Source organism: Accipiter gentilis, chromosome 31, assembly GCF_929443795.1.
Source record: "Accipiter gentilis chromosome 31, bAccGen1.1, whole genome shotgun sequence".
NCBI classification, from domain to species: domain Eukaryota; kingdom Metazoa; phylum Chordata; class Aves; order Accipitriformes; family Accipitridae; genus Astur; species Astur gentilis.
In genome coordinates, this window is record NC_064910.1 from 4,887,974 (window position 1) to 4,902,681 (window position 14,708).

General features: G+C 41.5%; 1 protein-coding gene across 3 annotated transcripts in view; it reads left to right on the forward strand.

Annotated features, from left to right (window-relative positions):
• Window positions 1-440: 440 nt before the first annotated feature.
• The window catches only part of UXS1 (UDP-glucuronate decarboxylase 1), a 61,700-nt gene continuing 47,432 nt past the window's right edge, over window positions 441-14,708 (forward strand). For all 3 annotated transcript variants that reach the window (XM_049834269.1, XM_049834270.1, XM_049834271.1), the window contains exons 1-2: window positions 441-638; window positions 13,757-13,784. In XM_049834269.1, coding sequence (XP_049690226.1) covers window positions 542-638; window positions 13,757-13,784 — 125 coding nt within the window. In that variant the 5' untranslated portion in view covers window positions 441-541. The remainder of the gene's footprint in view (window positions 639-13,756; window positions 13,785-14,708) is intronic.

The window sequence follows — 14,708 nt, forward strand, 5'->3', positions numbered from 1 at the left end:
GAAGGAGGCAGCGTGACAACACATTTTGCCTGCATGTGTGCCCACGTCTGTCCGTCCGTCCATCCCGGCAGGTCACCACCCAAGGGCCACCACAGGGGGCCACCAAAGGGGGCCACCACAGGAGGCCACCGGTGTCCAAGGCCGCCGAGGCTGAAGCACCCCAGCAAGCCCAGGCCAGGGGCACGGAGAGGCTGCGGACGCCCTTCCCTTCCCTTCCCTCAGGCACTCTGTGTGGGAGGCAGCCTCTAGCCGAGCACCCGTCGCTTGTTACGAAGTAAAGACGAACGATCCCCGCGGTAACGCAACCCCACAGCCCGGCCGGGGAACCGGCAGAGACGGCGGCCCCCACAGCGATCGCGACCTGCGCATGCGCCGCCACCAACCGCATCTACCGCGGGTGGGAGGGGAGGGAGGGCAGGCGGGAGAGCGGGTGGGCGCCACTGCGCCTGCGCGGACGGTTCCCGGGCGGGGGGAGCCGAGCGGAGCCGAGCCCGGTGGCGTGGCCGGCCGTGCGGGCTCCCGGCGCTGCGTGCCGCTGGGCATGGTGAGCAAGGGGCCGCTGCTGCGCTTGTTGACCGCCATCAACCGGAGGAGGATGAAGCTGCTCATGGGGCTCGCCTTCGTCGCTTATGTCGCTTGTGAGTGAGCCGGAGGGGGGGGGGGGTGGGTCTGGCCCGGCCATTCATTGCTCGCTAGCCGGTGGCTAGAAGGTGGCGGCGGTTGCGCCTCGTTGCTCTCTGTCCGGTTGCGAAGCGTCAGGGGGGGCTGAGGGCTTCCTCCCCTTCTGCCCGCTTCCCCGCCCTGCTGAAACTTCCCTAAGTCCGGCGGGTTGCCGGCTAGGCCGTGGCGGAGGACGCCCGTCAGGCATCTTTCCCTTGCCCCGTTCCGGGGAAGGACCACCCGCCATGACTCACCCCCCACCCCCCGTCGGCGGCCGTTGGGGCCGGCTTCCTGAGGGGACGGGCGGCCGCGCTTCTTCCCGCTCGGCGCCCCGCGGGAAGAGGGCGGGCGGCCCTTCAGGCCGAGCCCCAGGCGTGAGGTGAGGAGAGAGGCTGAGGGGGAGCGGTGACAGCGAGACGTGGCTCCAAGGAGTAAAGTATTTCCGCAGGAGAGCTCCTCAGACCGCTCTTTGTCCGCCTTGGTCGTAACCTGGTAGTGGCGTGAGGGAAGTTTTCCAGGGCAGGCTTCGTGTCTGGGTTTTGTAGACTCCTCCGATGTCCTTTGGGGGGTAAATAAATGTTTGTTTGTTTGTTTGTTAGCTCAGCGTGCAGCTGGAGTCTGAAGAACCTGACGAGGGGCACGAAGGTATTTGGGAAGATCTTAGAATAACCACCGACAGGGATGTTTATGACTTCAGTTATTAGGCGTGAGTCAGATAGTCTCAGATTTAGAACGTTGTCCTGTCAGCTCTCTTCCTTTTCTGGTCCAGATTTTTCTGTTGCACTTTTCATATTTAGTTTATTGTATGTTGGCCTGCTTTGGTTCAAGTTGATTTTATGTAGATGGAACATCGTGAGGAAGGATCTTTGAAGCCTTGTCAGCTTGGCTAGGGACAAGCGAATCTCTCAATGCTTCAAAGCACATATAGGTGAGCTAGCTTTGGGGATGGGTGAGTGCATCAGATTTAGGATCCTCCCTTTGCATTTGGGAGGGTGGAGAGGTACAGCTCAAGTTATTTGGCAGAAGGGGTGGTGTTTCCTACCCCAGAAACACGGCGTAGGAATTCACTTTACTACCATATGTTACCGTATTAGCAGGACCTCATTATTTAGATACTGCTGTTATTGTTGAAGTTGTGTGCCAGCTCTGACTCTTAGGACAGTTTGTTTGTCCAAGTGACTTCAGGTCCCATGCGTATTGAAGCAGGGACAGCTTAATGTCTGTTCTGATTTTGAAAGAGTTTGATGTTTTGCCAAAAATGATACTTAATTTTGAAAACAATGTTGCTAGGCTGCTGTGAAAATACTGGAACTGAGTGGCAATTGACATGGTCATTGGGACCTGGCTATTGATAAGATTCTATGCACGGTAGTTGGTCTTTGCTTTCTAGCTTTGTGAGTAAAAGTTAGCCTTAAGGAAGGGAAAAACTGCCATATGATTTTGGTTGTCTGGGCTGTAAGTCATAGAAGTCTTCCTGCAGCTTGTTTCTGGTTGTTCTTTGGGATTCAGAAAAAATGGAGGAGGAGAAGGAGTACAGGTCAGTGTGGCAAAAAGTAGCTTGAAAAGGGAATTGGTTGGTGTCTGATGGGAGTGTGTTTTTTGCAAATGTAACGTGTTGTTGCTGTGCTTTCCAGTCTTTTGACTAGTGGTCAAAAGTAGTGGAATCATTAATTACGGCTCTGTCTTCAATATAGTATGCTAGCAGATGCCACTGGTCTAACAGATTGTAGAGAGACTATTTTTTGTTTTCTTTTCTATGGAGGTGATTATGATCCCATCCCCCTATCCTAAAAGTGTACTCCTTGCAATATTACTGAATCATCACTGTGCTCTGGTTGCAGTCAGATAATGCCAGACTAAAATAGCATAGAATCTGAGAAAACTGATCTGCCGGTGTAGGTGTATGTGCTGGCACTTCTTACATTCCTTGTTTCTCAAGCACTCTCCAAAAGACAGTGTTTTCAGGCTGTGCACCTCCTTTCCGTGAATTTCCATTCAGTGTCAGTACATGGGGAATCAGATTTGGAGCACATTGTGTTACAGGGAATGAAATACTTGGCAAGTACATTATTTTTTTATGAACTAGGAGATAGGACTTTTTTGATAGTGCCATTGTGTCAGTTTGTGTGTGAAACCCTGAGAGAATGTTTAGGGAGTATCTTTTCTAAAAGTACCTTATTTCATAAAAAGCTTCTGACATTGAATGCAAATTTGTTACAAACGTGCCTGAAGAACTTCTCTGTGAGGGTTTGCAAACTGGAGGAAGAGCTTATTACAGGCGGTTGAAAGGCTCTCTGCTATCTCACTCTCGAGAGTCATTGAGGGGCTCTCTTGGTAGTTTCACAGCACAAGGTGTTGGATGGCTAAGCTGGCTTAGGTATCCCTTCTCCACATCTACTTCCCACCAGCATCCACCATGTACAAGGACTTAAATTTCTGTGCTGTGTACCAGCTAAAGGCAGTAGTCTGGACCAAGATCACCTTTTCAGATTATAACTGTTTGGCAGTGTGGGTATTCAGGCAGCTGTTTTGGCCCAACTGAGGAGGCTGTGCGGTGGTGAAATGGGCAGCTGGAGCGCTGTTTGCAGCATTGCCATCATGTGCTTTGCAGGTCTACAATTAGTGTCTCACCTAAGGAGTCTTGTTGACTTTGGTTAAAGTGCCACCATGACGTGAGGTGCATAGTCAGGCTCATGTTAAAGGTACCTAGAACTCTTTTTAGGGACTTCACTGGTTTCCCTAGTGGCACTTAGAGTAAGAAGGATCATTACTTTACATCTGGGTTTGAATTAAAGTGATATTTGATGTCTCATTTCTGTAAAACTAATTTCTATTAATTTAAAAAAAAGTTGTTCACTTGAAACAGTGTGCTATGCATAGTTTGTCTGTATGAAAATAGAACCCAAAAGGAGCATTTCTATGCAGCAGGCAGTTAAAAGCTGTTGTAGTTTAAGCAACTGTTCCCTGGCAAAACTGAAGTGAACAGAGTTTAACTAATGTTTACCTTCCCTGTCTGTAGGCCGTAGTTGAAAGGGGTGATTTTATTCTCCATCACCCAATTGATGAATCTGGAGATAGTGCAGCTAGGGAGCTGTCTGAATCACTCTGTAATCTGGCAGGATGCTACTTTTTTTTTTATTAATATTTTTCAGAATTGGCTCAGTTGACTCACTTGCAGTGCTATCTCCTTCTGTGAACGTTGCATAGCTATACTGTGCTATGTATGATGGGAAGCCTTGCCCAAAGGTTGAATTTTCATTGCTCTTTTAGAGGGACAAAGTCTTCCTTTACAGATTTTCTCTGGTTTAACCCCCAGCAAGATACTGCAGGAGTGCTAGTGCTAACCAAAGGAGAGGGGGAGAATGTGGAGGTGGACTGAAACAAATCCTTTCAGTTACGGGCTGCACTTGCATCATCTTGAAGCCTTTGTGAAACCACGGCTTAAGAACATGAGGTGATTATAAACACAAGTGAAGTGGTTTTAATTGATTTTTGTTGTCTGTAACAAGAAATGTAGATGGATCATAAACCAGCAACCAATTAAATAGATATTGTTAAAAAAAAAAATAAAATCCAGTGCCATCACAATATGAGTAACTTATGTGCAGGCTGAGAGTTTGGTTTGTTTGGGGTTTTTTTGGTTTGTTTTTTTTTTTTTTTTAAAAGCCCACCTGTTTGTGGGTTGGTATGTCAATACATAGACACCTTCAACTCATTCCCTTTGAAGTTTTAAATGTTTATTCAGCTTTATGTAGGCATACTGAGATGCTTTAGTGAGGCTATCTTTGTAGAATCAGGACTTTAAGTTGTTGGAAATAACCCTGTAAAATCTTGTAGCCAGAATTTAAAGACGAGAGCTTGTCAATCTGTATGGTTTGCTTTAATCTTGGTGCTACTTTAAATAATCTACTGATTTCTTGGTATAACAAGAGAGTTGCATGTTCTTAGTGAAAATAAAGTTAGAGCTCTATTTCTGGTAAAGAATAACAGTTTTCTGTGCTCATTTGTAGATCAAATGATTCTCAGGAAGTATGTCAGTAGCCTTGTTCCTTCTCCAAGGGAAAAAAGAATGAATAGTAGGGTGCTGTCATGAGATCCAAGATTAAGACCTAGTTACCTTTATAAGATAAATTACGGCACAGCTACTGAAACAACTTAAAAACAAAATGTCAAAATAATGTGAGGGAAGTACATCCTGCAGTGTAGTGGCTTGACTTCTCCCAGCATTGTTAGTTTCCATGGTTGTTACCCTTTGTTTTACAAGGTTAGCCATTTGGTTTTGTCAGATTTCCATCAGCTGGGAAGAATGTAATGTGCTCTTCTCAGAATATCAAGGTGTGAGTAAGCTTTTTGGTTTGAATCTTACCAGTCCCTTGCATGTTACTTGTCCTGCATGTGTTCAAAACAAAGGTTAAATGCTACTTAGTGTTGTGTTCCGATAAGCTTTTACTTTCACTTTTCATAAAAGAAAAGTAGCTGTGAATTTGGTCCTGTCCTATTGCTTCAGGCTAGCTGTCTGAAAGTTATTCAGCACTGCTGTGGAGAATACCAGAAATCTTCCTTCCCCAGCTGTTTTACAACTAGAGAGCAGGATTGACTGGCCATGGAAGAGTTAGAAGTGGTCTGATGTGACATCAGGCTTGCCTGCTTTTTGTGTCAGCATGCCATGGATTCTCCACCAAAACAAACAACCCAAAAACATTTGCATGCTGGCTTCATGTCCTGCAGAGCTGCCTTTCATCTGTGGGTTTATGCAAATAAGTTAACTGTCTTCAGCAGCTTCCAATTCCCTGCTCATCAGGCTTCCAACTAGCTGTAGCCGTGTAGCTTATGAAAATTTGTTCACGCTTCAGCTGAGTTTGTCAGAAATAGATGGACTCCAACTCTGCTTGGCTAGCCATGATGTTTTAAACCATTTTTTTGGCATCCTGGAGAAATTCACCCTTACAGTTCCCAGCTTATCTCCATTTAATATTTGTCTTTAGTATTTGTCTTTAATATTTTATCTCCCCTAAACATTTGTCTTTTCTGTGGCTTGTGCAGGAGGTGGTGCTGTCGTCATTCTACTCAAGGACAAACAATCTTAGGGCTTTCATCTTCTTTCCCCTCTGTCTTTGCAAAGAGGAAATGTTTCCCTATCATTTATATAGCTTGTTTTATTCCTGTAAGGTTGGTTGACCAAAGCAGAGTTCAGTTGAAACTGGTAGTTTTCAACTTCTCCTTCGTGGACCCTAGGGAGGAAGGGAGAGGTGGGGGTTACTGCACCAACTTACCTGAAGGGGTTTGTAAAAGTTAACTGGGAAAAGTGAGTTTGTTTCAGTTACAGTGCTGACCATTGGAGCATGCTTGAGTCTGCTGAAAATGATCTTGGCAGTCAACAAACTTAAAATGCTGAAGATAATCGATTTGAGTCATGACTCCTCATTTGATTGCTACCCTAATTTGAGTCATGTTACTTTGGGTGGCTGCTCAGTTTCTGGGGTTTGACATGCATGCTGGTGTATCAGCGTTATCTTGGGAGTGTGGAACATTCTCTGCCTCTTTGAGTTTCTTGAAAAATGTCCCACAGTTCTGCTAGCCATGTCTGGGAAACCAAGGGAAGGTCAAGGGCTAAATTAAAGAAGACAGTGCCCCCCTGCCTTTTTTTTTAAAAAAGGCATTTGAAAAATTAGGGCTGCTGTCTAGATTGGGGAAAGCATGATTTGTGTAAAACTGCATATGATATATTCCAGTTGTTGAGATAATAGTTCTGCTGCTTTCTCTTTCCTTCACTCAAAATAGGGAGATGTGTGGCCCTAACAACACATGCAGATCTGTTGGCTTAGAAGGTTTCTCTTAGTTTCTTTAACCTGCTGTGTTGCTTTACAGCAAAGGGAGAAAATGCTTTTCTCAACAAATTTTGTGCCTTTGAATTGTGTAGATCGGATTTATGTGGAGACAGATGTCATTTTATAGTTTTGTGGGTTTTTTATCATCTGCTGCTATTTAAGGAAAGGCACTCAGGGTTTTCAGTTCTTTCTCTATTATTAAATGAAAAGGGGACGCAGGGACGTTAGCAATTTAGATTGCTTAGCTTTCACATTGCCAAAATAATTTTGACCTGATTCAGAATGTAATTATTATATGGTACTCCAGTCAGGCATAGGTCAAAGTCCTTCTGTTGTCTCCTTGGGAATTTCAAACCTTTTGTAGGAAGTCAGTGTATTTGCAAACCACTTTGTTGTTTCAAGCCAGTGAATTCAAAGCTAGAAAGTTTTATGATGTTCAGGCACACTCAAGTATATGTGGTGATGAAAATTGAAGATCCTGTTTGGAAGTACGTAACTGTGAGTTACGTGCATTCTGTTTTTTTTGTTTTAAATATTGGGTATTTTTTTTCCTATTTGTAGTAACTGACAATTGGAGTCTATTACCTTACTTGTGGAAAAATACAAAGGATAGACAAAAATGGATGAGTAGTGGTAAAGAATGATATGCTAAAGATATGAGATAGGAAGGAGTAGAAACACTGAACAGAGAACTGGAAAAAAGACTTAACAGAAGAGCTCGAAAGAATTTGCCGTCGGGGAAACGAAGAAGAGAATTCAGTCGTAAAGTGATGATGGTAACTGAAATGTTAGAATAAGTATTCATGGTTAGCTTCCCACCCGATATGAAGCTCCATTAACTCTTGTAAAGAAAGAAAATTTGCATAATGTTATATCTAACAGCTGTAGGAGTGTATCAGTTTGCTGTAGTTTAAGTATTTGTTCTTAAGAGAAGATAAAAAAAATGTTCTGGTAACCGTTACCTTTGTTTTGCTAGGTGATGACTAGCTGAGGGATTGACATAGAGTAGTGGTGTTTTCCAAGTTGACTAGAAAGCATCTTCCCCTTCAGAAAACCCTGTATCCTGGTCTCTAGGGTACTTCCCATGTGGGAAAACCTACAGTTCCTATCTGCTGTCTTTGATTTTGTTCCTGTAAAGCAGGAACTTTACTGTTGAACATGATGTCATTTCAGGAAATATAACAGTATGAACTACTTGCTGTACAGAAATCTGTATAGACATACCAGAGGAGTAGACTTTTTTATTTTTTTATATTCAAATTATTGTACATTCCCCAAAGGCATAACCATAAACATCACCCAGGAAGGTGACATTCCATAATAAAAAGTTATGATGAGTAATTGTATATTGTTATTGCCACTAATACTGCAACATACTCTAATCAGTCTAATAATTTTCAAAAGCAAATTAACAAACTACTGGAACTACAGGTAGGATGCAATCGAGTTGGGTTTTTTTGTTGTTAACGGAATCCAGACTACAAAATGCAGTTTGAAATGCTTTGGCCAGCCAAATCACTCTCAGTGCATTCATAACCCAGTCTGTACTGATACTGGTGATTACCCTGACCCTGGTGCCAGACCTTGTGCTCAGCCTTGTTGAACTTCATGAGGTTCGTATTTGCCCACTCCTTAAGCTGTCAAGGTCCTTCTGGATGTCATCCCTTCCCTCAATGGCACTACTCAGCTTGATATCATCTGCAAACCTGCTGCGGGTGTGCTCAATCCCACTGTTTGTGTCTTTATTAGTACCGGTCACAACACCGACACCCGAGGGACACCGCTTGTTACTGATCTCCCTTTGGACGTTGAGTGGTTGACCGCAACCCTTTGGATATGGCCACCCAACCAATTCCTTATCCATTGAGTAGTCCATCCGTGAAACCCGTATCTCTCCAATTCAATGACAAGATATTGTGTGGGAAATAATAGTTTCCCAAAGGAAATAAGTTTTCTTTACATTACGACATATCTAATTGAGATCTGTAAAAGAATTAAATTAAGACTTTAATGCATCTCTAATAATAAGCATTTTATGAGCTCCCTCTGCCTACTTTTCATTTTTGTCAGGTTTTTCTCTGGAATTTCTGGATTTCTACCAGGAGACTGAAGCTGCTGAGTGACTATGGAGAGTCAGATTTAAGGAAAAAACCAATGTTTTGAATGACATTGCATCTCTTTGAAATAGAAAGTTTGGCTGAAGCAATTAACTAGACATTCAGAGCTTACAATCTTGCTTTAGAAATTCAGGTTATGACCGTATATCAATTCATATTGTTCCTACATGCTGTTTCTGTTGATAGTGAGATCTGTTTGAAATGAACATCGTCTTGTACTCTTTTTATTCTGAGGAGCAGAGGTTGTAAGGAGGGCAATACAGGGAGAAATTCCTGTGTTTTCAGCTATATCTACTTAGACAAAAATTTGTGTAAAAGTTTTTTTAACTGAGTGTCTTGAAAATGCAAACAACAAAGCCATTGGGAAAGAAAATGGTTTTAAAAGAGATTGCATTTTTTTTTTATATATTTGGGTCTCCTTGGGCATCATGGTCTCTCTTTTCAAAACATCTGTTTTAAAATGCATGTGATGTTGAAACTAATATTGTCACTAATAATTTCAGATTATGAGTGGTTATTACTGTCAGTGCCTTGAGATAGTCTATGACTTGATTTTAATGTTATTTAAAGAGACCCAGAGAAGAGGGCTTATCCTGGGGTAAAGGCACAGGCTTCCTTTGAGATTCTGTTTTTTCCCACCTTCATACGGTGATAGTGTTATTCTTCTGGTTCCCAGCCTACTGTGGATGAGTTAAGGCATGCAAGGTTTCTGGAGTAGTAATGTGTGGTTTATAGAAACCTATACAGTAAGTATTATTGCAGATGACAGACTCAGAGGACGTTCAGGTGAAAGCATACATCCTTTTCCTGTATTCTGAGGATCTAGAAGAATCGTTCTTGCCTGCTATGAAGTGCAGCTGGTCAGAGTTAAAATTCTGACTATGATAGATAGGGAAGTGTCCATTTAATCATGGATGCTCAACAGCAAATTGCTTGGGATTTCTGTCGTACTTTATTGAGTGTGACTTAACAGATTTTGTGTTTGGTTTTTTTTTTTGTTTTTGTTTACTTCATGTAGGCAGGGTTGGCTTGTATCCAAAGGATAGCTCTTGGAATACTCATTGCTGAAAGTAGCCCAGTCATTGTACTGCTCTGCATCCGGCATAATTTCAGAAAGGGTCTTCTCTAGAAAAACTACACAAATCTTTAAATTTCCAGGAATATGAATGTATTCAGTAGAAAGAAAACCATTCTTTACTCATCTATGACTGACTGGCTTTTGTTTAAGGTAGTTTTGAGATGTTTTGGAAATCTACAACAATTTTACCATAAGGCTGTGCTTGCCAAATAGTTCCAGCTTTATCTCTCAGAGGCTTGAGGGGAAAAAAACCCAAACAACAAACCAAACAAAAAAAGAGGATTGGGGTTTTCTGAAAACCATGAGTGATTAATGTTTAGTTGGCAAAATGTAAATACCTCTTTAATAACAACATGGTGATTAAGGCTTTAAGAAACAAATCTACTCTTTTCTAAAAGTACAGCTCTTTATCACTTCATCCAAGGCACATCATTCTCCTCTGGAAGCTGTCACTTTAATGTCTGTGGGAGTGATTAATGTCTCTGATGTACTTTTAATCTTCATGATACTTGCAATTAATCCTTGCAAAAACGCTACAATAAATTGTTCTCATTATTTTATGGAAGGGATGCAGAGGGGAAAAAACATCCCAGAACAGATCTAGCCCAAATAGGACTACACCTTTCTCCTGCAGGCTGTTAAACCAGGCTTTCATGTGTCTCAGAAAAATCTGTATATTCTGATCTCTTCCCTAATGGCAATTTATTAGTACCTTAATCTGTCATTGGGTGAGGTTTACAAATAGTCTTTGAGAGAATAAGCAGAACCTTTATTTCTTCTCTCTTGTGGGTGAGTGTCTTAATTGTTTGGTTACAAATCATGCTTTTGTTTGTCTAGTTGAATTAATCGTGAGTTCTTCCTTTGCACAGTTTCAGGAGATGGCAGGAAGACTCTCTGTCCATGAATGCTCTCTAGCTCGATCAATAGGAAGTTCTTTATACAGTATGTACTGTGTGTGGCTGTGGGGGGTGAGGGTGTTAAATCTCTAAGGTTTGAGAATTGGCATAGGACTATTATCCTGAATGAATACCACTTGGCTTAAAAGATATGGCTTTAGAGTTGGAATTTTTTTTAATTGTATTTTTTTAAGACTGGCTTTTACAGTGAGGTGCTAAGTTATGTTAGTGTTTGCTCAAATTGGGTCTATTAGGAGTGTGATGCTTTTGAAAACTGGGTTTATGTGGAGTGCCTGATTCATGACCTTGCTGGTATGGAAGCTTTTTTAACCATCCACACATCTGCAGCTTTTGGTGCGTGAACTTGGTGGGCTTGTCAAGGGTTTTTATGGTGCCTGTGAGGGATTTCATCTTGGATTCAGGCTTGTAATTCTGCATCATTCTGCTTGTGGATTTGGGCCCACTTACCTTAATATGTCTCCATCATTCTTGCTTGAATATCAAACTGGCCTTGGCGTAACCTTTAGGGCAAGAAAGCAACAAGTCAAGGAAATCTTCTGTAAGTCATAGTCACACTGCTGGTTCTGCAGCTGTGTAAGCCCATTATATAAACAATTGTGATGTGCATTTAGCAAAAAAAACAACAAAACCTGTATTCCACTGTAGTGCAAAACCTTACCTCTGATCCCTTCAATCTTGACATAAGCTGTATGTGAACATGCAGTAGCCGAAGAGATCCTCCTTAGAATTGTGTGTTCAGAATCCTTTGTGAGGGCTGTACATTCAAGCGAGTTTCTGCAGCACCTCTCTGTGTGTGAGAGAGACTTCAGGGTTCTTCAAATCCCTCCATATGGTATTTCCGATGTGGTTCATTTCGCAGTTTCTTTCTTTTTTGCAATGGTACAAAACTACGCTTCCTAGAAGTTTAATGGAAGGTCATTTACTCTTACAGAACTGGGATATCAAGCATAGTGTTTCTGCAAGTACACAAATGCCTCTCTGAGCTCCCCTTCTGTGCTGTGGACACTGAGCATGCACAATTAACATGTTTTCTTTAGGAAGCCCATTTCTTGTATTCAATATAGCTGCACTGTCTTTGCAACAAAACTGGCAGGATGGTATCTGTGGTGCAGCTGGCAAGTCATTTTTTCATCAATTCCTGCTTCACCATCTAAGCCCAGATGTTTCCTGCCACTCTGTAAACAATATGTTATGTTATTTGTTTGGGTTTCTGTAGCCCAGAAAAATAACTGCTTGTAAGTATAGCTGAGTAATGTATAACTTGAGAATTCTTTACCTGTAGTTGCCAGATTGTCATCATTCACTGAAAAAAAAAAAAAAAGTTTTTCCATCAAGGTTATCATAAATAATTATGAAGTCCCAGCCAGAGGGTGAATAGCTTGAATTTAACTTAGTGCTTAGCACTGTATCCCTTTTCCTGCAGAGAGTTTACTTTATCTAATTAACATAAAATCCACAGTGTTTTTAAAATTTGGTTAGATTTTATTGATCATCTGCTCTAATATAAAGCTTCCTTATCTTTTCCCCAGAAGACGACAGAGGTTTTGTGATGACACTACAGATATTGCAGTGCCCTCTTACAGTTTGTTTGATAGTCTGTCATGGATTCGTTTGAGTGACTCTTTGAATTACTCAGCGGCACACAGGAGTTAAAGACAGTTCAAGTAGCTTTCCCATCCCCTGAAGGGTGGAACAGTGACTGCATTACTGCATTCTCCCTTGTGTCCTCCCCACTCCTCTCTCCTGGGTATGTTTCCTTTCTTCTCTTGCCTGGGAGGTGCCTGTGACTGTAGCAGAATTTTTTGTTTTCTTCTTTCTGTAACGCCTCACCATTTGCTTGAGATCAGTAAGTAATAATCATGAAAATGTATGTGCAAACCCTGAATCTAGGCAAAATACTTCATTAGCTGCTATGTGAGGCCTGAAGCGTAACTTAAAAAAACCAAGGACGCTTCAGAAGCTTTCTATATGTATGTTAATAACTGTATATAGGCTGCTACTCCTTCTTAACACCCAGTGTAATCTGGATCCTTAGGTTGAGCCTTGACTCTTAAAGAGCAATTGCAGAATGATTTTCTGGAGATATTCAGTATATATTTCCTGTGTTGCTTATTGTTGCAGAGTCCCTTATGTAACTGTTCCATATTAACCTTGTTTTGATGATCTGAAGTTGTCAGCTCTGTAGTTTAGCCTGATTTATGGCTTCTTTTTTTTCACTTCAAACTACATTCTCTGTCCTAGTTGAAAGTTAAAAGGAAAATCCATGTTCTGATAGTCTTCGTGTAATCACTTAAACCCTGAACAGTTTCAGAAGATTTTGTTTTCTAGTAGAAAATAAATTGGGCAGATGAATCTTTTTGTGAACACAGAGAAACAGCTGATACATGTTTGCTGTGCTATTTTATACTGCGGTTTGTCTTCCTTAAAACTTTTTTCCATACACACAGTGTAATAAATGAGCTTTGTTTGCTTAGTGAGGCGTTTGGTTGTATTGCTTAGGTACTTTTTGTGTCTGCATCGCAATATATGTGTATATATTTAGAGAGAGAACGTGTGTCCGCACAAGCACTTGCTACCTTTAATGCAGGACTCTTGTGGCACCTCTTTGGACTGGTTCAGCTGTTGCCTGTAGTGGCCAGTGTTTTTACTCTTGTCAGTCTGCAATTTCCAATTTGTGTGGTTCAGGTCTACAAGACTCCCTTCTTGCTCTTGCCATTTTTTTCAATATCCATAATAAACAAGTCCAGAATTCTGGTTTGTTGAGTCTGTGCGTGGTGACAAATTATAGTCCAGAGAATTCTTGTACATTTTGTTTATGTAATATAGTGTGGGGAGAGTGATCAGATAAGTGTATCTGCTGATTTACTGGTCAGGTAATTCCAGGTGTGCACTGGAATAGTCTAGTCTTTTTTTTATTGAATTACTGTATTTTCCTACCTTTTTGTAGTCTCATGTAATTTCATCAGAATGCCTCCCATACTCTTAAACTGTGTTCTAGTCACTTGGTGTGTATATATATATATATACCATGTATCTAACTTAGAGAATTTGTGATTAACATAATATAGTTTTAAATGCCTTCTGATGATAACAGGAAAAATGACCCCATGTACTGTTATATGACACTGTAATGTTCTCCCTTTTCTTTTTTTCCAGCTGTATGGGGAAACTTTGTCAATATGAGGTAATGTATATAATTTTTTTATTGAATATCCCTATCTGAAATAAAATTAATTTACCTTTCCCATTAATGTATATCACTGTATATCAAGTAGGGAGAAAACAGAACAGCAGCTCACACTGTTTGGCTAAGCAGCTGATAACCATTTTTCAAATACAAGGTGTTCAATCTCAAAAATGGTTATATGTTCTTTACAGAAATTAATCTTCTGATTTTAGATTTTTCAGGAAAGTTGGTTGGCATAGCTGGGCACATATGCTTGAATTCTGCTTTTCCTCAGCACAGGTCTGACCGTATGTCTGTGACAATACAGGCTTAAACATTGAAGACCAGCAGATCCTCCGCTGCTTGCCATAATTATGTTTCTGAACCTAGAATTAGAAATGTGGTTTTGAGTTTTTTTTCTCCTTCACAATTAATTGGGAGAGAATCTGATGGTTTAACTGCGAAAAGCAAAAAAAAATCCTGCACTGTCCCCTAGAATTTTTGCCCTTAGAACTAGGAAGGCATAGCATACGCATGCAAAACATGCAGATTTTCACGGTGTTTCTGCTTGCATGTGAGTGTTTGTCCTCTGGAAAAATTCACCAGGAAGACACAACTGGAAAAAGTGAAAAGAATATGGGGACAGCCTGTTCCCTACAACAAAGTCTTTGGGCATGGAGGGCAAAATATTTCACCATGTTGTTTTACGAGTAAAGGGTTTTGGTACTCTGTTGCCATGCTTAGCAGCACAGAGTAAAGAAAGTTTGAGGCAAAGTAAGAAAAATAATGAATTTTCTGTGGGCTCTGATTCACCAGGACAGCTTACCCTGGGATCTGTTCCTGTCCCAAGCTGTCCACTTTACTCCTCTTGGAGTTTCCTACCCTTGCTGCAAAGAGTGTTCAGCTGTTAGGCAAACAGCTGCTGAGCTGCTGCAGCTTGCA